This window comes from Marmota monax, unplaced genomic scaffold (assembly GCF_021218885.2).
Source record: "Marmota monax isolate L192 unplaced genomic scaffold, Marmota_monax_Labrador192_F-V1.1 WCK01_AAM20220418_F8-fsc00023, whole genome shotgun sequence".
NCBI classification, from domain to species: domain Eukaryota; kingdom Metazoa; phylum Chordata; class Mammalia; order Rodentia; family Sciuridae; genus Marmota; species Marmota monax.
Genome location: NW_026692907.1, coordinates 9,983,375 through 10,007,135, shown reverse-complemented (window position 1 = coordinate 10,007,135; position 23,761 = coordinate 9,983,375). Strand labels below are relative to the sequence as shown.

General features: G+C 37.6%; 1 protein-coding gene across 7 annotated transcripts in view; it reads right to left on the bottom strand.

Moving 5' to 3' along the window:
• The window catches only part of Patj (PATJ crumbs cell polarity complex component), a 360,314-nt gene that overhangs the window by 282,794 nt on the left and 53,759 nt on the right, over positions 1 to 23,761 (bottom strand). For all 7 annotated transcript variants that reach the window (XM_046450923.2, XM_046450925.2, XM_058581534.1 and 4 more), the window contains 4 exons: positions 21,134 to 21,210; positions 18,785 to 18,841; positions 8,143 to 8,277; positions 2,923 to 3,084 (listed from right to left, as the gene is read on the bottom strand). In XM_046450923.2, the coding sequence (XP_046306879.1) occupies positions 2,923 to 3,084; positions 8,143 to 8,277; positions 18,785 to 18,841; positions 21,134 to 21,210 (431 nt within the window). The remainder of the gene's footprint in view (positions 1 to 2,922; positions 3,085 to 8,142; positions 8,278 to 18,784; positions 18,842 to 21,133; positions 21,211 to 23,761) is intronic.

Here is a 23,761-nt window from a genome sequence, read left to right as displayed (position 1 = left end):
CCACAGGCTCAAAACAATGGAGCTGGCAGACCTTGAATTGAAACCTCTGAAACTGTGAACCAAAATAAAGTTTTCTTCCTTTAACCTCTTCTGCTTAGGTATTTTGACACAGTGACTGAAAGCTATCACAATCACTGAGTTGAAATAATGAAAATCTGATCTTAGAGGAAAGGCCAGCCCAAGTGCCTACCATACTTTTCTTGACTTGACAACCCAAAGTCTTTTATTCCAGACTTCCTGTCCTTGCAGGAAGAATAGCCACAGCTATGTGGAATTCCAGGAAGCTAAACAAAAAGATCAATGAGTCCACTATGCAGGGGGACAATGCCTACTTCATAACCCTTGTGTTTTTATTTATAGCATTATATTGTTGTCATCCAGTTTATCTTCCCCAACATAACTCTGACCTTTTGCGTAACACTCAAGAAATACCTCCTTTTGCTTTATGGCCCTCACAACTAACAAAAAGCCTGGCTCCTGGACTAGAATGGAGGCTCTGCAAGGGCTCCTGCAGACTGCCACTTGACTCCTACTGCCTGCCTGCACTGGATAAATATCTGTCCAATGCATTAATTAATCATCTACTTTTGAGTGTGTTTCTCTTAAAACTCCTTCTTGGTAAAGTTATATACTAAATAACAAGTTTTAAAAGCAGATTTCTTGAAATTTTGGGTTTGTTCTCAGAATATAAAATGAAAATGTATCATTTCTACTAATATAATTTTGAGTGACCCATATAAGAAAACTCATTTAATTGAATCAAAGGAAGGGAGGCAGAGTCTATAATTTAAAGAGGAAGGCACCACAGTTAGTACAAAAACATTCTTATGCAGGGCCTGGCAGCCTATGCCTATAATACCAGTGACTAAGGAGGTTGAGGCAGAAGGGCAGGAGAATTACAAGTTCAAGGCCAACCTCATCAACTTAGTAAGACCCTGTCTCAAAAAATAAAAAGGACTGAAGATGTGACTCAGTGGTAAAGAACCCCTGAATTAATCCCCAGTTTCCAACCCCCCAAAATTAGGACTGGTCCAGATGCAAGTTGCTTGTAGGACATGGAAGATCAACACCCAGTCCATGGAAGATGGAATCTGAACGTAGGAACAATTTCCTTGTTCTTAGATTATATAACCTGAAATAAGTAGAAACGTTCTAGATCAATAACCTCTGCATATTTCATCCTGATATGATGAAGTGATATAGTTAAAAAGAAAACACTCATATCTTCCAATAAAATGCACAGTTCCAATGGCTAATACAATATGATTGATGTCTTACTGGGAACTTAATACCCTCACTGATTAATGAGTGTTTGAATTTTGGCTGAGCCACCTAACCAGATAGTTTAATAAAATAAGATGGTATCAGTATAAGTGAAAAAAGAGATAGATGGGAAAAGAAAGTCAGGACTTTAGGAAACCACATACAATTAACACAAGTTTGTAGAAATTTCAAGGCATCCCAGGTACATAAGATATCATGCAACAACTGGAAATATATCACTTTGATATAATCAATTTTGCATAATTCTTATATTTACAAAATGGAAAGCAATCAACTAATGGGCAGCCAGGTTGACATTTGGCATAATTCAAGCTGTTGTTCACCCATTGTGGTAAAGCATGACAGATGGGAGCACAGAGTCAGCAAGCTGGGTTGGTGATTTACACACCCTATAGGATTAGATTAAAGGCATTTTTATCAGCCCTCAAAGGGAAGCCACCACCCATATTTCATTTCATTAAGGAGAGCAAGTCACAAAAGTTTGGCATTTGAGTTCCATACTTGATTTTTTTTTTCTTTTTGCAAAAGATAAACATTAAAAAAAAAAAGATTGTCAATCAATTATCAAAAAATTTCCTTTTTATTTGCCCAGTACAGAATAAAAGCATTATGAGATAATAAAAAATAATAATAATTTTAAGAGTTGGCCTCTGACCACGAGGAACTGACAGTCTTCTTGGAAAAACAAGATGGATATATACTGACGGATCTGTGACTGTAAGTTAGTACTAGATTCCAATGTACTTTAGAAAATCAGAAAACAAAGATTGGTGGACTGCAGCAGTCAAAAAAAGTGATCACTAACTTTTGTGGCGTACTTTCCACACTCAAGCCATCACAGGAAGGTCTTTGCACATATTATTTATTTTGCACATTTATTGCTTCTTACATAAATGCATGAGATGTGTAAGTTCTAATCAGGGCACCATTTTTCAGAAGAATATGAAGAGAAAACAAGGTTATTTTCCCAAGATTCATGAATATTAAGTGCTAAAGGCAGGATTAGAGTTCATGTAATTTGAAATCCTGACCAAAGGCAGGTAGAAAGGAAGCCCGTGCATCTAAACTGGTATGAATGGAATTATAACCTAAGCGTCTGGAAACATGAGAAGTGGCACAAACATGCAATTACCAAGGGCTCATGATGGCAAAATATGTGCTCAAAACTCTTTTTGAAATTACAATGCTCTTAGAAAGAGTTCCAACAGCAGATAAAGTTATTTCATTCTCTGGTCTTCTAAAAGTTTTTATGGCAACTTTTAGACTCACTTCAAAACTGATCACACATCTTCTTATTTTTAAGGCTCTGAGAAAGAAAAGATCATTAGATATTCAACATCCACCAAAATCTTAACCTTATTAAGATGAATTGAGTTGAACCAGGAGCCAAAAGCAATGAGTGCAGTCAATTACTAAAATCAAAATGCATGCACATCAATGTCACCAACACTTTGAGGAAAAGAGTTTTAGGATGGTAAGTGAAAATAATAACCTGAAAAGTGATGCACTGTTTGCCTCAGTCAAATATAAAGGAGTAGAGCAGGGTTGGTCCTCCTCTCTTAACCCTGTAGTACCTTCTTTGGGGTATCCTTACTGAATGTGCATGCCTATGGGAAGTATAATATATGCATTCAGTACCTCCATCTCAGGAAGAGGGGTTTCAGTAGTCATTGGTTCATCTACAGAGGCTTCATCGTCAAATAGCCGCCGACAGCAAACCAAGGTAAAAGGGGGTGGCACTTCTTTAAGAAAGGAAACTGCTTCTCGGCGAGATTTTCCATAAAGCTGCACACCATTGACCTAGAAGGACAAGGGGTAAGTGATCATTGAAGAGGCCCCAAATGAAGAGACAAAAAATCTCTTGTTATCAATCTACCAGAATTTGAATGTTTAAAGACAGCATAAATGATATCCCAAAGGACCTAGTCATATTATCTCAATAGTCCCTAAAAATGTTAGAAATCCTATTTATCAAAATTAAGACTGAATCTTTACTGAACTTGAATGAATGAACTGTAAAACGTGTGCAGAGTACAACAGTTACTAGATGAGTGATCTGATTCTTCACAGCTCCACAGCTTCTCCTACGGGTGCGCCAGTATTGTGTTCTCTCATCTACTTCTACCTACCTCTCCTAAAATGCACTAAATATCACTTACAGCCTTATCAAGACCATTTCCTTTCACAGGAATAATAATATCACTATAGATGTTAACCCTAAACTTAAGACTGTTAAAAACTGCTCACCTTACAATGTGTAGGTGATAAAATCTTAGATGCATGGCTATCAAAATTTAACATCGGTTCAACATCCTTTCACTCTTAATACCATCCTAGAAAAATCGCTTCTATAGAAAAGGAATATGCATAACTTGCTCCAGTTCCATTCTTGTAAAGTTTTGCTGATGCAGCCATCAAGTTATGTAGGAAGTGTCAATTTCAAGTTATTTCATTCAAGTGTTTCATGTTTAAAAAAGAGAACTATTCCCTACTAATGATTAATCTTCCTCGTGAAAAATTATCCACATTCCATATCATTTAATAATACTTTGCACCAAAGATGATTTTAGAAAGATTACATTTATGACTTTAAAGAGTTCTCTCACTTCTGACTACTGGTCACTAAAAGCTAACCTGTCTGTTCCTCCCCAAAAGCTGAGGCATGGACAAAATTCAGGCACAATAATCTTTTCATATCTGACTCCTACCTTCCTGGGAGGGTTTAGCAACATTATTAGTTTTAATGAAATTTCTAGCTGGCATTAATTTCTGACAGGTATAGTGCTAATGTTCAGATAACTGACTGGGCCAACTTTACTGGGAACAGCCTTTCCACAGACCTGTCATTGCACCAGAGAATTTAAGTACATTGGGTTGCTGGAAGCATCTCATCAGCAGCGGGAGGAGTCTAGAGACATCATCCCTGGGAACCACTCTCAAGCCTGTAACCTACCCAGCACTTAGCCATCAGGCCAGACATTTCCCTGCCACTTAATTATTTACAAAGAAAGCACCACACGGTAGAGGGACCCACATGCACTTTAGGGAGCTGTCTCTACTGGAAAAATAAATATCACCTCCCCAGTTTTTACGACAATGAAGGGGTCCAGGGGACAGCAGGTTTGTCAGCAGACAAAAGGTTTTTCCTTGGAAGAACTGTAAGTCAACCTTTATGCAAGAAAGGGCTAAAAGGTACCCATCACTGGTCACACCATATCCATAGTACCAATTGATGATATAAGCACAAAAAGACCGAAAGTCACTTAAATGGGTAGCAACCCATATTAAAAATAGCAAGTAGATATGATCAAAGCAGGAATTCTACCCATACACAAGTATTATTTTGTGTTTCACTTCAACAAATTAGAAAGTCACTTCTCGGGTTTTTATCTTGGAGTACCTTTAAATATTTATTTAGCTCATTATTTATTAATTTGAATTGTCTCCAATTATTACAGCAGTGCCTGGTAGTCCTCCTCACTACTTTCTCTTACTAAAGGGATTGGTCACATTTCCCATTACCAACTCCTATCTAAGGGGATTTATGGCTATTGTAAACGGCTGCTCTGGGCTGAGACTTGGCACAGTGTTCTAACCCCAAAGCATATTTGTGTTTCTGGTTTTAAGCTCTAAGGAGTACATTACACACACACACACACACACACACACACACGTGTCAAGGACTTTATTTGGCTAATTTTACAGAGGCCTTCTATGTCTATATTCAGTTACTCAGAAGCAGCCAATTATTATTTTAAAATTCACAATATTTCTCAAGGTCCCTCAACTTGAGACCTTCTTAAAAGCTGTAAAGTCTCAATTATCCAACTCTTTTCATCAGAAAATGCACATGTGTATACACACTTCCAGAACACAGAATTTTGCCCAAGTGCTGTCACCCTATACTACCACCTTGAATCCTCATCTCAGCCCCCAAGCTTGTTAACATGACTTCGTCATGGGGATACTGAGGCCAGCTCTTCTCAGTAAGGTTAGGCTGTGTAGCGTACACGGATGGCATTTTGTTAGATCATCACAAACACATAGTGAAATGGCATTTAATGAAGAAATGGACTCCTCAAAATGTTAAGTGATGGGCTGGGGTCGTGGCTCAGGGGTACAGCACTTGCCTAGCATGTGGGAGGCACTGGGTCCTATTATCACTACTGCATATAAATAATAAATTAAATAAAGGTCCATCAACAGCTAAAAAATAGATTTTTTAAAAAAGTTAACTTACATGCCAAGAGACACAGGGCAAGTTGTGGCAAATTCAGAACCCAAAGGAGCTCTTCTGACTTTCAAACCTGGGTTTCCTTCCCTACCCTAAGTTCCTTCATGGGAAATCTGCATTTCAGAATTCAAAACACAACATTTTATTTTGGGGTGGAAGGCCCATGCATTCTAATCTCAGCTGAAGCATGGAACCTTCAGTTGATGGCTGGGATCACCTATACCTGCTCAATCCCAATCCAGCCAACGTTTCTTTAGCACAAATCACTTACTAGTAGTGATTAATACTTTGTGCCACTAAATTTTACACTTAAAAAGTTAAAATAGTAAATTTTCTGTTACATAAACTTTATTACCTAAAATAATAAAATGAACTAAGTTGGTTTAACTCATGCCTCACACCTCCCAAACATATCTCATTTCTCACCACCCAACAACTACATATAATAGCAATAGCCTTCAATCCACAGATTGTGGAATCCTCACTGCCCATATCCTGCCAACTAGCAGAGGAAGACCCAATCCCAGCATCAGAAAGAAAGCTAAATCATCTAGTAAAATTGAGGGCATGAATCTATAATAAGTAGCCCAAGATCACTTGTCAACACCTCTAAGATAACTAACTCTTGAGGAGATAAATATGTTGAACCTGACAAACATTATACAATGTATACATCTAACAAAACATCACTTGTTGCCCCATTAACTTTTTTTTTTTTTTTTTTTTTTTTTGAGACAAGGTCTTGCAAATTGCTGAGGCTGGCTTTGAACATGAGATCCTCCTGATTCAGCCTCCCAAACCACTGAGATTACAGATGTGTACCACCATGCCCACCCCACGTGTAAAATTTTAATGTTTTGTATCAATAAAAAATTTAAATTCAAAAAATAAGCAACTTTCCACATCTTAAAAAAAAGGACTCCAACACCCTGTCCTCCAACACTATGTCAGAAGTTGATAACCAGTCAAAGCACTCTTCCCTTTGACCTTGAAATTCAACCAAGAATTCTCAATATACTCCCTTAGGTGGGTGTACACTACAAACAAACTGTAATTGCACCCAACATGAAAACTATGTACCATCTTTGTCATTCGCTTTGAGCAAACATAAATTTTAAATAGAAGTCAGGGTCCATGAGAGTCTGATCTTGGCTAAGGCTATTAGGTTGATTTTGGTTTTTTTTGTTTTTTGTTTTAAACAAGGGATTGAACCTGCGGCGCTTAACCACTGAGCCATATCCCAACCCCTTTTTATGTTTTGTTTTGAGACAGGGTTTCACTAAGTTGCTGAAGCTGGTCTTTGAACTCGCCATCCTCCTGCCTCAGCTTCCTAAGCTGCTAGGATTATAGGAGTGTACCACAGTGCCTGGCTGTTGTAAATCCTAACTCTTGAAATAACCCTCTTCTCTGTAGTCTTCTTGCTTGGCTGTTCCTATATCTCTTTCAGAAGCTCAGGAGATAGTATGTTGTATTTGAAAAAAAAAACAACAACAATGAAATAGGGGTTAGGAAACACGAGCTAAAGTTAACATTCTACCACTAATTTTGTGTATAAAGTTGGGGAGTTAGCATCTTGTTTTCTTATCTGTAAAAGATGGGGTTTCGTGATTATTTTGTTTGTTAACACTGAATTTTCCAATTATTTAAATCTCTAGAGAAAATCATTTCAAAGCTACTATAGAACTTCTTTGAGGAGAGGCTCGGGAGCCTGAGCAAGCCCACTGGAGGCCACCCTGTGGATAGGGAGTTTTAAGCAGACTATCCCAAAAGCATCTACATGTAAGTCAACTGTACATGTGCCTGAAGTTGTTCAGCTCTAATCCTTATTAGAAATTATCAATGTATAAATGTGACTACGTGTTGCAAACACCTAGGGTCAGGGATTGGATTCTTAACATTTTGCTTAGAAAAAGACAAATTATGCTGTCAAACTCCTTTCTTAGTACATCATTTTGATACACATTAAAAAGGATATCTCAGTGAATGGATAAAGAAAATGTAGTACATATACACAATGGACTACACTCCCATAAAGAAGAATGAAATTATGGCATTTACCAGTAAATGGATGGAACTGAAGGCTATCAGGCTAAGTGAAATAAACCAATCCCCCCAAAAAAGGGACGAATGTTCTGATATGTGGATGCTGACTCAAAAATAGGTGGAGGGGAGAGATAAGTGGAGGTTCACCAGATTGGAACAGAGGGAAATGGGGGGAAGCAAAGGGGGATGGGAGAGACAGTAGAATAAAATGGACATAACTTTCCTGCATTCATTTATAAATACATGACCAGTGTAACTCTACATCATGTATAACCACAAGAATGGGAAGCTGTACTCCATATATAATGTATAATATCAAAATACATTCTACTATCATGTATAACTAAAAAGAATTTTTAAAAATTATTTTTTTTTAAAAAGGACCTCTGAGGAGCCTTAGCATATGGCAAAAATGAACTGATGGAGTGAAACTGGTTTCCTTTTGTCATCCAATTTACTCTGTTTTCCAATCTAAGAGGTTCACATTACATTGGCATTGGTGACACTGCAACTCAGTGGACACATTTGCCTAGAATTTTAAAATTTTGTGCTTGGTATCTTTCTTCCCCCATAAACTTTACCTCAAGAAGCTCATCCTCTAGCTGTAGAAGGTTCAGCATATCAACAGGACCACCGGGAACAATTGAAGAAATGTAATGGTGCCCATCAAAGGAATCCACTTCCACACCAAGCCTCAGAGTATGGATAGGCAGCAGCTATAGCAAGACACAGAGTGACATATTACACATGAGAGGACACAGATGAGTGTCAATCCTCCAACAAGTACCAATGTTGAGATGAAAACACCACCACCTGAATCAGATCACCAAACTCCCAAAAGAAGACAATAATGGGAAAAGCAGCCTCAAGTAAAATTATGAAGTTCTTGTTCTTGAAGTTCTTGTCTTTACTCCTATTTTCCTTACAGATTCCCTGGAAATGAAGAGACAGACTTACAAAGTTCTGTCTTCAATTTTAAGCTCCAGGTACCCCCACGATTTCTACAGTTCCTAGTATGTACACTGTGTTTCTCTTTTTTTACAGGGCTCACCAGCCCCAGAATATCTCTAACTCCCCTGTTTCATAAATAACTTCCATTCACACTTCAATATAAAAGCAATGTCATTTTCAGGAAGCTCTTAGTTAACCTGCCTCCATCAGGAGTTCGAGACCATTCTGTGCACATTTCTATCATGACTCACAAGTACTGCTTAGAATTCTATTTTCTTTGTTTCTCCCCTTCACACTTGAATGTCAAGTCTGTACCTTTAATCCCTATAGCCTGGGGCCTAGAACAGTTTCAGGCACTGAATATGGGCACACTGAAGGTTATTTGACCTAATCTGTAAAAGATGTCCTTTTCCATCTTGCTAATTTAAGTGATACCATTTCTGATTTGGGGACGACATTAACCATTCTAGGATTGATTCTGTTGATTTATAAGGATTTGTGTGGACTACGATATGAGTGAAGGATCTAGAAACTCTAGCCAATGTCAGAGAAAAGAGCTGACTACCTTTGTTGCTCTCATCTTTGTTGGTTGCAAAGGACAAGACATTCACCATATCCCCAAAATTTGAAAGATGGAGCTCATGATTTCTCATTGTGGCTATATATACTAAAAAATGGTAAATACTACTAATATATTTTCTAGATCAATCACCTATTTATCTAAACTAGCAGGGCTACCTCTATCTACCCATCTCCAGTGTGGCTTCTTCCCTCATTCTCCCTACAATCAGATTCCTCACCCCTGAGTTGTCACCTCCCCTCAGTCATCTGCTCTGAGTCCCCAGTGTTCCACCGGCTTGGTTCAGACACCATCTGAGGACTCATTTACATCCCACAACAGACATGCAGACAAATGTGAAGTGGCAAGTGGTCTAGCTGACTACGACCTGAGTGACTTAAAATAGGCATGAGGGACTTCTGGCCCTGGGCTAATTTTCTGAAAATGAAGTGCCCTTGACCACCAAGCACTCTGGGATGTAAAACCAACTCTGGCAATAAGATGTTCTACTACCCTAAGTGGAAGGTTAAAGTTATTTCCACTGCTATTCCCTCTCTGTGATTTCATTATTTCTCACTGCTGCCACCTCATTCTCTTGTCCAGTCACTGACCCAAGTCACATATATCAAGATAGGAGACACTCATGCCATTTTCTTTGATAGTATATTTAATGGAAGTAAGAACTCTCAGAGAAATCCACCCATCTCTGCCAACTGTCTTCCTTCCTTTGTTTATAAGCCAAACACTGCAGGGCAGAGAGTTGTCAGTGTCCACCCAGAGATCCCCTCCAGTGGGGTGCTGGAGCTGGCTCACACTGGCATGTGAAAGCAGATCATTCAATTTCTAGCAAAGTTGTGAGCCAGGTTATTAAACCTGGCCATTATTTAAAATTAAGTTGTATAAAATTATAATTAATACTAAAATAAATAAAATAAGAACTCAAAATCCATCAATTCATTATTTCTATGTTTTCCCACTATTTTCTCAAAGTGATTTATATCCATATGGTAGACATATTCTCTAAGACATCAGAGATACCGAAGCCGTGCACAACTGAAAAACACATTAGAAATAGTTGATTTGTGTAGTTGCTAAATGCAGGTAATTAAATAGTCCTGCTTCTGCAGAAGAGCCTAACAATGAAGTGCTACTGTGCATGGCTTCCCAACTCAGCAATAAATGATGTCACCTGATAGCTGGAAATTGGCCATGTCAGGGCACTCACACCACAGATATTGGTAAGTGCTACAACTGGGGCTGCCCTTCTTTTCTTGAGAGCTAGACATTTACCAGCACCTCATTGACATAACCACTGAGGGTCATGGCATAAGGACACAACACTGAAGGTCAGTCTGGAAAGGTGGCCAGTATAGGCTCTAAAAAGAAAGAGACATTTGAGGTGAGACTCAAAAGGATAAAATGAGTCTGCCCTACAAAAAGCCTTCTGGGAGACTGCTTATAGGAGGTGAGTGAAAAAGATAATTACTAAATTTTTTATGTGAATAAATGAGCAGATGGTGGTGACAATCTCTCCATGGAAATAAGTGCCCAAATTACGACAAAGACATGCTGTAGTTATAGAGACACCTTGGCTACTACAGAACAATATGCTACATCGAAATTAAAAAAGATAAGAAGGAAAGTGGTTCCAGTCTCCCCTTCCAGGCTTCCCCACCCAACCCACCCCTCCAACCCATCCTCATCTAGTCATATGGCTAACCCCATCCCCACCTCCAATGGAACACATGAAGTCAGGAACGAGCTAGGGCACTGAGGACTGGCAGAGGCTCACTTCTGGCATCCCTTACCCTCTGGATATGGGGCTGTGCCCTTCTAGGCTACTCCTGCAGATATCTGTGAACACCACATGCTCCCTAGAAAACTTAAACCACAAACAAAACACAAAAGCTTCATCTTCAACCATGCTGAACAAATAAACCAGAAATGATGTTTATGAGATCTGTCAATCTGAAGGAGGCCTACCTAATATTAGTTCTGAATCTAAATTTGAGTGCAGCTGGCTTTCTGAGACATCATGTTACATTGCTGCAGGCTTCTCCGCGGGAGCGGGACTGTTTAATTACCTGTCCCAGCTGCACTTAGCAACTAAACAAATCAACCATTTCATCTCTTTCAGTTGTCCACCCCTTTGGTATTCTGAGTTCTTTGAGAGGGGAAAGTGCTGAAATGACAGGAGTGGGTGCAACAGATGATTGATACCTTCACACACACCCATGTCATGCTTCTTGATGTTTATTCGATGCACTTCATGAGGGGTCCTATGGAAACTGACAAAGCTAATGAGCAGCAGGATTTTCATGATCCTGATATGACAGGTAAAGGATAGAAGGAAATGCATCCAAAAAGTGTGACCATTGTGTGATTTACTGTCACTGTTAAGATGAGGAAGGTCAACCGAGATCAAGAAAGCTAGAGGTCTTCAACCCAGGAGTAGAAAGACCTGTCATGAAACAAATGCATCCCATGCATTTCTCTAAAAGCTCTGCTTTTAGGATCCTAAAATAAGATATCAAAATGCTCATGTGGGAATATAAGTGCTATGGCTTCAGGGGGAGGAAAAACTTCTGGAAAGAAATGCTCCAAAGATGTGTCAGTTGGATGGGGGAGGACTTCCAAAAAAGTTGAACTCAAAATAAGAACACACCCCATGGCGGGTTCTTGCCACACATATACTCCCAGAGTGAAAATATTAAATAGCCATTGTGTTTAATGATTAGGGAGTAACTAATGTTTAAAGACTAGGTGGTTACTAAATTTACCATAAACAAAAAGCAACTTCCCAAGAATGAAGCTAAATGTTTAAAGTAATGATGAGCCACAAGCATAATGGCCACAAAGCTAATTGTGCTCACTCAGAGGTTATTCAAGACAATCAACTAAGCCATTAGAGCTTCATTTATACAGTATTTGTTTTTCCTCACTCCTTCTAAAATGTTAATTCTGAATGTTCAAAAAATATGTAGTATGTACTCTGTGGTACAGGATAATGAGAGTTCTCTCAGAATTCTAAACCCAAGGTCACAGGTCAGTTGGCAGTTATCATTTTAGATATTGTTTATGTTATCTTCTTGGCCCACATGATATGGGAGTTTTTGACACCTGGTCTAATACTGTACTTGACACTCTCCCACCTCTGCTCATAGTATTTCTTCCACCTGGAATATCACTGCACTTGTTTCTCCAAATCCCTTCTTGAGTATAGTTCAAATGCCATCCTCCCAATATGCCTCCTTCATCTGTCTTAAAGAAGTAGTGTCTATGTCCGTGAAAGTGCATTATGCATTTTAGCAATACAGGCACAGTACTCTCAATGCAATGGGACAAGGAAGAGACAGAAATTCCCTTAGGGGGTCTTACCCAAAACCACAAGAGCAAAATGAATGTGCACTTTGAAAAAGCGCCTTTGATGCTCCTGATAGAGACCTTGCCCAAGTGGGCAACTGCTGCTACTGCCACTTTTGACTCTGTGTGTTGTTCTCTACTTAAAAGAGAGCAGCAGAGTATAAAATTAAGTGCTTGAGAACTGGTTCACAGTGGTTGCCTCTAGGGAAGAGAAAGCAGCAACTGGGATGGGAGAGAAACCTAATTTTCTGCACCTGTATCTTATGAATTTTTTTCTTGTCCACACATTATCGATTAAAAATTAACAAGAGTGGGGAGGGAAAAAGAGTGCAGGTCTAGAAGTTGTATAATCCTTGATTTCTTATCCAATTCTTCCACTTACAAGTTGCATCTGATTTGGGGCAAGTTATTTTACCTGCTTGATGCTTAATTTTCTCATATGAAAAATACGAAGGAGGAAATGCTGCAGACCAACAGAATCATCGTGAAAAATGAAGAACATATATTTAGAGCAAAGACCAAGCCCTGGTGATGGTGTAATGGCAACACTACTGCAGCCCCTGGAGAGTCCTGCACATCCCACAACCTTAAAATTTCATTTTCTCATTACAGAAGGAAAGGGAAAATCACATTTTAAAGTTCTCTGGCTCAGGGAACATAATTCAGGGGAGAAATGAAGTGAAATCTGTCAATTTGTTCTGTCAAAACCAGAGGACAGACCTGCCTGCTATTTCTGCTTCCCATACTGTGCATATTACTAATGCTCATTTGTATTACAATTGATGGCCAGCAGAAAGGTCACAGAATGAGCTTAATGCTCTTCTCTCATAGCACTGTGATTATCTTAATAGTAAACACTTGCCAAGAAAGCATCCCTAAAAGTGCAAGTCTCCCCAGATGCGGGAAAACTGTTCTTGTGTCATGATTAACAGCTTCCTAGAAACCGAACAGCTAATGCTCAAGCCACTGCAAATGGCTTTTGCTTCCTTTTTTCCCACAACTCCACCCACAAGAAAACCTTATCTATGAAGGCAAGCCCATCACACATGAAGATGCTTCTTGAATCTTTAAGAGTGGAGGCTGCAGGGTGGCAATGATCTAAAGACAACCAGACCCTCAGCAGCACCATGAAACATGAACCTCCTCACAAAGGAGTGGCAGAGGCAGATCCTTGGCATAAGATCATGCCATGACACCACATCAAAACATCCACTGCTGTTACCTGGTACAGATCACCATGGCTCTCAGGGCCCTGTGGCACCTGGTCTTCCCCACCAGCCTCATTTAACCACAGAGTGTCCTGAGTCAGGCCCAAACACTCTGAAGCTAACAACTTTCATTCCTCCCACATGCCAGCCCTTCCCCACAACAGGGCGGCTGCACCTGATGCTCACCTGTCCCCAGCTTTTCACATTCTGACCTTTCAAGCCTATGCTGCCACTCCCCTGTGAGGAGGTTCATGTTTCATGGCTGTAGCTGGTGCTGCTGAAGGTGGTTATCTTTAGATCATTGCCACCCTGCAGCCTCCACTCTTAAAGATTCAAGGAGCATCTTCATGTGTGATGGGCTTGCCTTCATAGACAAGGTTTTCTTATTTTCCAAGCAGCTTTCCCTGACTCCCTCTCCAAAGTATCCTCCCCTAAAAAAGATAACTACATGGGAGAAGGTAGGATAGAGGTCACTAGAGGCATGGAAGGGGAGAGGACAGTGACAGGGTGGATAATGGGTACAGTTAGAGGGATAGAAGTAGGTCCAATGTACTATTACACAATAGGATACCTACAGTTTATTACACATTTCAAATAAACAGAGAAGAGTTTAAATGGTCCCAATTCATAGAAATGATAATATTTGAGATGGAAATACTGAGTATTCTGATTTGATCATTACATATTATGTACACTTATCAAGTTTTAATACTGTGCACTATAAATAAGCACAAATGTCAATTAAAAATTAAATATAAAAATACTATTCAGTAATAAAAATGAATAAACATCATACATGCAAAAAGTAAAACAAAAATTACAGAGAATTATAAGACCTATTTTCAATGTTCCTCATCCCCACTGTTCATCATGTCTTACAATATTTGTTCCATGGAGAAAATTGAATTAAAATTAGAATAAATTTTTGAAAAACAAAATAATAATAATAATAAAGTGGTCTTCTCCAGTTATGTTCTGTTCACCCTGTTAATTCATTTGTAGAACATCTCAAGGCATTAATAAGTTTATTATGCAGTTATCTTTCAATTGTCTATTACTGTGTCTCTACCCAAACCCAGAATCCAAGCAAGGTCTTACTATGTTTCACTCCTCAGCACAATGTTTGGCAAATAGTAGGAGCTCAGTAACTATTTCAGAAGTAAATGAAAACACTAATAGTCCACTCTCTGCTGCTATACAGTTGTATAATTTGGGGCTAGTCATTCAACCTGTGCAACTTTTAGCATTCTCTTCTGTGAAATGGTTGTGATTGGCTACACTTAGGGAGAAAATAAGAAGTTACTGACTTATGACCTAAACTTCCAATTACAAGGGGATTTGAAAAATTATAGGGCTGAGGATGTAGCTTAGTGGTAGACAAACTGCCTAGCATGCGGAAGGCCCTGAGTTCAAGCCCTAGCGCCACCAAATTAAATGTGTGTGTGTGTGTGTGTGTGTGTGTGTGTATATGTATGACTTACCAAAATGAAGAATTATTCTACGGACATTTTCAGTTGAGAAATTAATGTAGGAAAATGTATGAAAACATTATATACCCCTTCTCTCTCATATGCCTGTTAAACAAAGGAAGAGTATACTGGCTACAAACATATATACAAGTAATAATGAAATATGAAAGGAAGAAAATAAAATATGGGTGATTCTCTTCCCGTGTGTGGGGGAGAAGCTTTTGCCAAAACAAAATTTCAATTCAATAATTAGATGTTTTAAAATAGCACATTAAAAGAAGCGGGGGCGGGAGCTGAGGCTATAGCTCAGTGGTAAAGTGTTTGCCTTGCATGTGTGAGGCACTGGGTTCAATCCTCAGCACCACATAAAAAGAAATAAAGATACTGTGTGTTCAACTACAAGTAAATAAATATTTATAAAGAAAGAATCAAAGAAAAAAAAGGGGCTTTGAAAAGTCTAAAAAGGACTAGAGATATAACTCTAGGAAACAAAATCTCCATTTATTGGCCATTTCTGATGTGCTATCTCTGCCCTATATTAACTAAGGCACATATCACATGTGTTTATTTATTTTTGATTTTTTAATTAACTTTTTAAATTTATACATGACAGCAGAATGCATTACAATTCTTATTACACATATAGAGCACAATTTTTCATATCTCTGGTTGTATACTAAGTATATTCACACCAATTTGTGTCTTCATATGTGTACTTTGGATTATTACATGTATTTATATTTAATCTTCTGCAACACAGGTATTATTATTCATACTATTTAAAAGAAAAATTAGGCAAGATTTCACCTAGTGTTTCCTCAAATGTCATCTTAATGAGGCCTTGCAAACTTACCCCACTCCTGAATTCCCTGTCTCTACGACACATGTCACCAACACTAAGCAACTTATTTATTTTCGGTCTCCCCCAATGAAATAAATTCCACAAAGCAGAGATTCCCCCCTACCACCCCCCTTGCTTTGTTCTCTTCTGGAATCCCAAATGCGCAGAAGAAGACTTGACACAGAGTAGACTATTTGATGAGTGGGTGAATGAATGAATGAATGAACAGCTGAATGTACTGGAACACTTCACAAGGGGGTTCTGAAGCTCTGTTCATCTCCTCCCCACCCTATACACCAGCACTACTGAATACAAATCTGTATACTGCATAGAGGCTGCTCAGGAAAGAAGACACAGTGAGTAAGGCTAGCAGCAGGCAATGAGGGAAGACAAGACAGAAGAATACCTCCTGCCGGAACAGAGAGAGAATCACGTTCTTGAGAAGTGAACACCAAGTCAGTGTGCTTATTGTCCTTTCTCACATATCATGAAATATGATGATATTGGTCACCATGGCTTTGAACATGCATAAAAGAACAGATAACAAAACCTGTACCGTATGATGAACTGAGCCTAATCCAGGACACGTTTTCTGGCCAAGGACAACTCCCAAAAGTCTACAGCCATATGGCACAGGAGGTTGAAAAGCAAATCTGGAAACCTCTGAAAAGCAATATAAAGTTTCCAGCAGCCCCACAGTGCTGAAGAGATGGGATTGGAAAGGTGGTCCTACTGGGTTGAGGGGACCAGTAACACTCCCTGCACTGACCTGGAATTCCTGGAAGGCAATATCCTAAAAATGAGGGAAAACAGAAAGAGTCTGAACCCTCCCAGAACTGCCCCTGCCTCCTCACTGAGAGGGTGGCCCACCAGCATAAATAACCCCCCATTTATCTACAGATAGCTTTCTCTGTCCAGAGATGTCTCACTCTAACATCAGCAGAAGCCCTGAACCCCTCTGTAGTTGTCATTCATAATGTTGGACATTCAAATTATGGCATGATGAGAAAGACAACCAAAAACCAATAACAAGAGAAAACACCAAACAGTAGAAAACAGATCAAAAATTCACCTGGATATTTGAATTAAAGTCCTTAGAATCTATGATTAATATGTTCAAGAACTAGAAGATGGCAAATATAGTTGCTGTTGTTTTCACATTGAGAATTTCACTTCAAAATTTTACTCTAAAATGGAAAATCCAAAATAGAAAAATAACTAAAATTAAGCATTCTGTAGATGGGTGTTTACAAGTAGAATAGGCACAGGAAACCCAGTAAACCAGAAGACAGTTATATAGAAACTTTCTAATATCTGAATTTAGTATAAATTAAAAACTAATTTTAGGGCTAAACATCAATTGATTTCTATGGTAAAGACAAGAATAAAAATAAAACAAACAAGGGGAAAGTGGTAAAACATTGCAGTGTGCACATGGCCCTGGGTTTGATCCCCAGAGTCATAAAAATAAATAACAGCCTACTATGTGCTTACAAATATTCTAGATGCATTCTTATGCAAATCATAAAGCAACTAATAACATTAATAACCTATTGATAGTCCTATTTTACATGCACAACTGAGATACAGAATTTAAATAATTTTCCAAAATCACCTAGCTATCAAACTCTGGGTGACTAGGATTTGAACTCAGGCAGTTTGGTTTCAAGACTCAAGTAAATGTTCAACCATATTATAGTAATTAAGAGCAATTGCAGTTTGAAGAGGTATTCAATTTCTTCCTGTTATTTTGAATTAAATCTCCCTGAAAATCTTTAGATGGAATTATTTAATCAATGACTGATCTAATATAAAGATGACTTGGCAAATAATTTAAAACTAATTACAACGTGAGCCATGTTGCTTTTACATTGTGCATCTAAGGAAAGTTTGGTCAGTTGGTCAAAACAGTCATAACAAGTGGCTCAAAACATAGGAAAACTTAGAAGGAAAGAAATAATCTCCAGTGTCAGCCTTGAAAATACAAACCAAAGAGATAAGAGCACATGTAACAAAATTATGAAAGAAAAATATTCATCACAAATATACAAAGGCAGAAACAGTAGAACTATCTAAAGAGATACTCCACTTCTTTGAAAACCCAGATGGGGCCCTGAAAAATCCATGCTGAGTACTGCATCTGACTGCAGAGTTTAAGGTGGGCTCACCTTTTATCTCTCATGTGGAATTACAAAATGTTTTTTGAAACTATTCTGGCAGGAAAATCTTGCCTTGCATATCATTTGCTGAGAAAGCCACCAGGAAGTTTTCTCCAGGTTTAATTGCCCTGGCTCTTGACTATCTACATCTGAAACTATAAAATTGATTTATATAAAGTGAGAGAATACTAAAAAAAAAAAAAGTCAAAAAAAAATCTGTCAAAGTTACCTTCCCACATTTTGCCATTAAAAATAAAGATAACAAAAAATGTTTTTGAGTTCAAGAACAACCACTGCCTGTACTCAGAAGATGAACATCTGGACCTGAGGCTTTTTTAAAGTCTATGTTCCTGGACTTGATTTTCATGAAACATTATTCAAACGACTTCTTATGATACTTGAAAAGCTGACATTCTCTGTTACTTGTACTACCTCTCAGGTGGGCCAGAGAGTCACACCTGGGTGTATGGCTTCTAAAAGTGGCTGAGGGATCTCACTCTCCCAGGCATATCCAACCATCACCTTTCATAGCAATGAGAACCCATGACAATTCCAGAAAACATCTATGACTAAGTTTTGGAAACTGCAGGTCACACAGTTTCTTCAGCAAGAATTTAGAGAAGGTTCTTCACGACTATAAGAGACTGGTAACATTCAAAAATATAGTGCTTACCTTTGAATACTTCTGTAACTCAGCATCATCAGCAATCTGTGTGTCCAAAGTAGCAACCTAAATTTCAAAGAAAAATATTTCCATATTTGTCAAAGCACAAATTTATTTCTTCATAGGTTTTCTGAAAACATCTGCAAAACCTATAATATGTTGACCACTCCATCTGAAAACCTCTGTCCTGTATTTCCGAAATCACATATGTATAGAACTTAATATAAAATTGTTATATTTTTGTTCAATATTAATCTTTTTTCCTAAATTACCCAAAAGTTAAAGGAAGGGTAGAGGCAAATATATATAATTGTCTCTCACTTATCTGCTGGGGATTAGTTCCAGGACTTCCAAGAATACCAAAATCCAAAGTCCCTTACATAAAATGGTATAGTATTTGCATATAATCTTAGGAATATACTCACATACACCCTTTAAGTCATCTCTAGATTAATCGTAATACATAATATAATGTAACTGTTGTATAAATGGTTCTTATGTGTTTAGGAAATGACAAGAAAACAAAGTACAGATGCAAATTGTTTTCAATATTTTTGATCCACAATTGGTTGAAAAGAATGTGGAATCTACAAACATGTAATCAACAGATACAGAGAGCTGACTCTACCATTTTTAAAAATCCTCGATCCCTAAAATGTTAATATAATCCTTCATTATATTGAATCCATAAAAATTATACTCTTTTGACAAAAGTAAGAGCATGGCTATTTTTACTTTCAAAGTTGGTTCTTAAAATTTGCAAGGTCAGTAAAGTCAGGCAAATTTGGTAAAATAGAGAGTCTGACTTTTTATAACAAGCTCAGGTCACTTCCCCAGGAGAAATAGCTGGCAAAGGCACAAACAGAAAGATCTGGTCCCTTGTGGGAAATGTGGGGAATACTTAAAGCTTTAAATCCTGGCCTAAAACTATTGTTCTGAGTTTCAGTGGTGGACATCCAAAGAAGCAAATTCCTTGCAAGCAGAAGTACTTCATAGATGATTTGCATCTGTAAGTTGTTAATAAAATATGCTGCATCTGGAGGGAGGGGATAAGTTAAACAATGATCCAACTAAAGCTTCTAAAAGTACATTTCAGATAAGTAGACCCTTGAAGAAAATAAGAAATAGTAGACTATGTGCATTCATTCATCCATCTTGCCTGGCTTCCCCTTTTTGCCCCTCATTTCTCAGAACAAGAAGCCAACAAGTGAATAAGCTGTCACTTTAAAGTTCCAACTTTAATTTCCGTCTCCTCTTTTTAATCCCTCGGTTATGACTTCACCATAGAATCAATAAAATCTGGAAGGTAGTTATGAGGAGGATAAAATTTTAACAAACAAAAGCCTATCACAATATTGGCCATTGGTGAATCCTGGTAAACCACATTCTTTTGAATAACAAACTACTAAGGATAGGGGGTAAAAGGCCATTTGCTAGGTGGTAGGCTAATGACAGGATTCTCAGTCTGTGGAGTAGAGAAGCAACAGTTATGAGAACTGACAAACAAGCACAAAATTAGCAAAGGCAGTTTAAGTGTGAACCATTTGGACTCATCTTAATGACACTGGAAATTTCCTGACAATAGCAACTGGATATTCAAAACCAAGAGAAAAAGAGTCTCCAGGAAGTATTAATGATAAACATATGTAAGAAAATGTGAATGACAATAGAAATTTAAAATAATATTTGATTACTACCGCATTTGTAAACCTTGCCTGGGCTTTTCTAACACCACTTTCTGCTTTCATCTGGATTCATATGGGGAAATGTAACCAATCCCTTACTGGATGAACCTAATAACAGGTGAAAGGAAGCCTAATGGACCACTGGCACTATAAACTTATACCTCACCTAAATTACTTCCTGTTCTTCTAAATACATTTGATAATTATTCTTTCATTTTTCTCATAAAACTGTAAGATTCTTTGTGAAACATAGGACTAATATCCACAGTCCCTTTCGGTGTACAATAAAACAAACAGATCATAAAAGCAATCATAAAAATGCCAACAATTTTAAGCAGCTGATCCAGGTATTTAAAGGCGAGCCCTCTCTCTCCTAATATTTTTCTGCCTATTGTCAACTTAAATGATTTCAACATGAACTAAGTGTCTACTAATCGTAACTGAAGCTTATGTACAGTCCTTAACTATTTTATATAGCTTAAAATGATAAAATTAAAAAAGAAGGAAAGGGGAAAAAAAAATCAATTGATCCAATAGAGTACAAGGCAGGATAAAAAAAAAAATTAAGGCAGGCTAGTTATTATTTGGCTCTCCCATTTTTTTCAATTGTAGTGTTAGGAGCTTGACATGAAATGAGACGTTGAATGTTTTTTATTAGAGGATTTTAACATACCATTACTTCATAATCAGGGCCCAGTAGGTTTTCCCATCTGGATTTCAGCTCATTTTCTGGAGTGTTTGGGACTCTTTCTGGACATTAAAAAAAAAAAAAAAAAAGAACGTTAAAGCTACTGTGAGCCAAACACACTTAACTACTAAATTCTTCAACAAAAGCACAGTTTCAGTAAGTAAAGGGGAAATGAATAAAAAGGAAAATGCATTAACTTAGGTCCACTAGGAAAAGTAAATCAGAGGTAACTTATAAGACTAATGTTAATGTAAAGACCAGCTATGACAAAATTGTGACGGGGCTTTTGTTGTTAAGGAATATCTTGAAGGAAAGAGGAAATGATGAGTTATAAGTGAAATTTGAATTATACAGAGTTTATATGTAAACATTCTATAGTTTAACAGTAAAATGCATCCGGCTTTGTTTTATTTGTTTATGGCATACAAGGATTTAATTTAAAGGTTTATCGTTCCAAAATAGTGCCATTCCTCCTACCCACTGGAAAAATAAAAGCTCATTGAGACATCTTTACAATCCAGTGTACCAACACAATACGAGCAGGCGCCCACCTCTGCAGATGGATACACAGGCCTGTCTGGTCTGACTCCAAGCTGTATGAGTTTTAAAGAACACAACCTTTGGTCTGACACCAGTCTTCTGTCCCTGTTATTAGGATCTGTGTATCTTTATGATTTGCTTGATGTAATATTGCCTTTCTTGCCTCGGTAAGATCATTTGAAAGTGCTAAGACAGATTTTAAGTGTCTTGCCTGTCCTCCATGTGGTCTTAGCCAGATGCTCAGAGCAGTTTGTAGTCTGAATAACATCGACCAGAAAAAAAGCCCATGTGCAAAAACTACAATTTTAACTTATATTCACATTAATAACAAATAACGAAAAAACTTCCACCTTCTTTCTTTAAGTTAAACTCTCAATTTGGTCATAAGCTTGGACCAGTTACAGAACACTTATCACAACTGACATGACCATCTGCCTAAAATCAGACGTCATATGCAGCATCAGCTCTTTCAGTCTTCAGCACAGACAGCTCATCTCAGGTGCATGTGATGCTTGATCACATAACACAAATCATTAAGTAAAACAGGCTAACCTCAGAAACCAGGGTCTAAGACTAATGAACACTAGAGAACTTGAATTAACAGACATACAAAAGAACATCCATGAAATAACTAAATTAACTGACTGATATGCTAGATTACATTTAGGCAATAACCAAAGATCCTATTAAAAACAAGATATCAAATTCACTTGGGCTTTGCACATTTGTGTCTGTGTGTGCCTGTTAACATTTCCTTAAGAAATTCTAGGAGTTCTTTAGAAATTTTTAAGAGAGTTCTAGCATCTTGCCTGATAAGTTACGTTCCAGGCATTAATTTCTTATGTGTAAATGAATCTGAATAAAAATCTGCAATGTACTGTCTGAATTCTAAGCCTAAAAACATGATAGTTAGATGACAGTTCATACACATATATAAAATAATGTTGATATTTTACCAATAATTTTTTTGACTTTCCACCTTTCAATTATATAATAAAAACACAGTTATGCTTTATAAGGCACAGCATGAAGGACTACATGTCAGAGGAAAGAGATTAATTTACTTTCAGGAGCTGAATAAATTCTAGGCTACACAAAATGATCAAACAAATGATTAACATGACTATCTTAAACAATTATTCCAAAAGCAAAAAAGAAAATTAACTTTATAATAGAAGATCTGAGTTTTACTACCGAGTTAAAATTGTTCATATGCATGAAGAAAAAAATGTAGTGAAGTTGATCCAAAAAGCATGAATAGCCTAGAACAGTGGTTCACACCTGTAATTCTAGCAACTTAAAAGGTCAAAGTAGGAAAATCGCAAATTCAAAGCCAGCCTCAGCAACTTAGAGAGGCCTTAAGCAACTTAGCAAGACTGTCTCAAAAAAAAAAAAAAAAAAAAAAAACTAAAAACTAAATAGGGTTGGTGATGTGGTTCAGTGGTTAAGCACCCACACCCTGAGTTCAATCCCTAGTACCAAACCAAAAAAAAAAAAAAAAAGCACATATAAAATACATCTAGCCAGTGTGATGGCCTAAGCTGGAAATTCAAGAGACTCAGGAGGCTGAGGTAGAATGATCACAAGTTCAAGGCCAGCCTCAGCAATTTAATGAGACCCTGTCTTAAAATAGAATATAAAATGAACTATGAGTATAACTTAATGGTAAAGCATCCCTGGGTTCAGGCCCAATACCAAATATGTAAATCTGTTTGTTTATTTGTTTATTTATTTCTAACTTCAGAATGTATTTTACTTTCACCTGACATCTCACTAAAAATAATCTGAGCTCAACTGAATTAAAATAGCAAGGATTAACTACTATTTACCTAGGTCAAAAATAAGAAAGGTAGGTTTTCAAATCAGGAACTTTTTTTTTTAACTTAAATTAGGGGCTAACTCCCTCCTTGAGGCCATTCTTTCATGAGGCAAGACAAAGCTAAAATGTCTCTGGAAAATGGATAGTGATAAGTGTTCCAAGGTGCTTCACTCAGTTGACAAGGCTTTTCCTGAGCATCTGTGTGTGGGAAACTGGATGAAGCTGTGACTCCATATCTATGCAGAATATTGTCG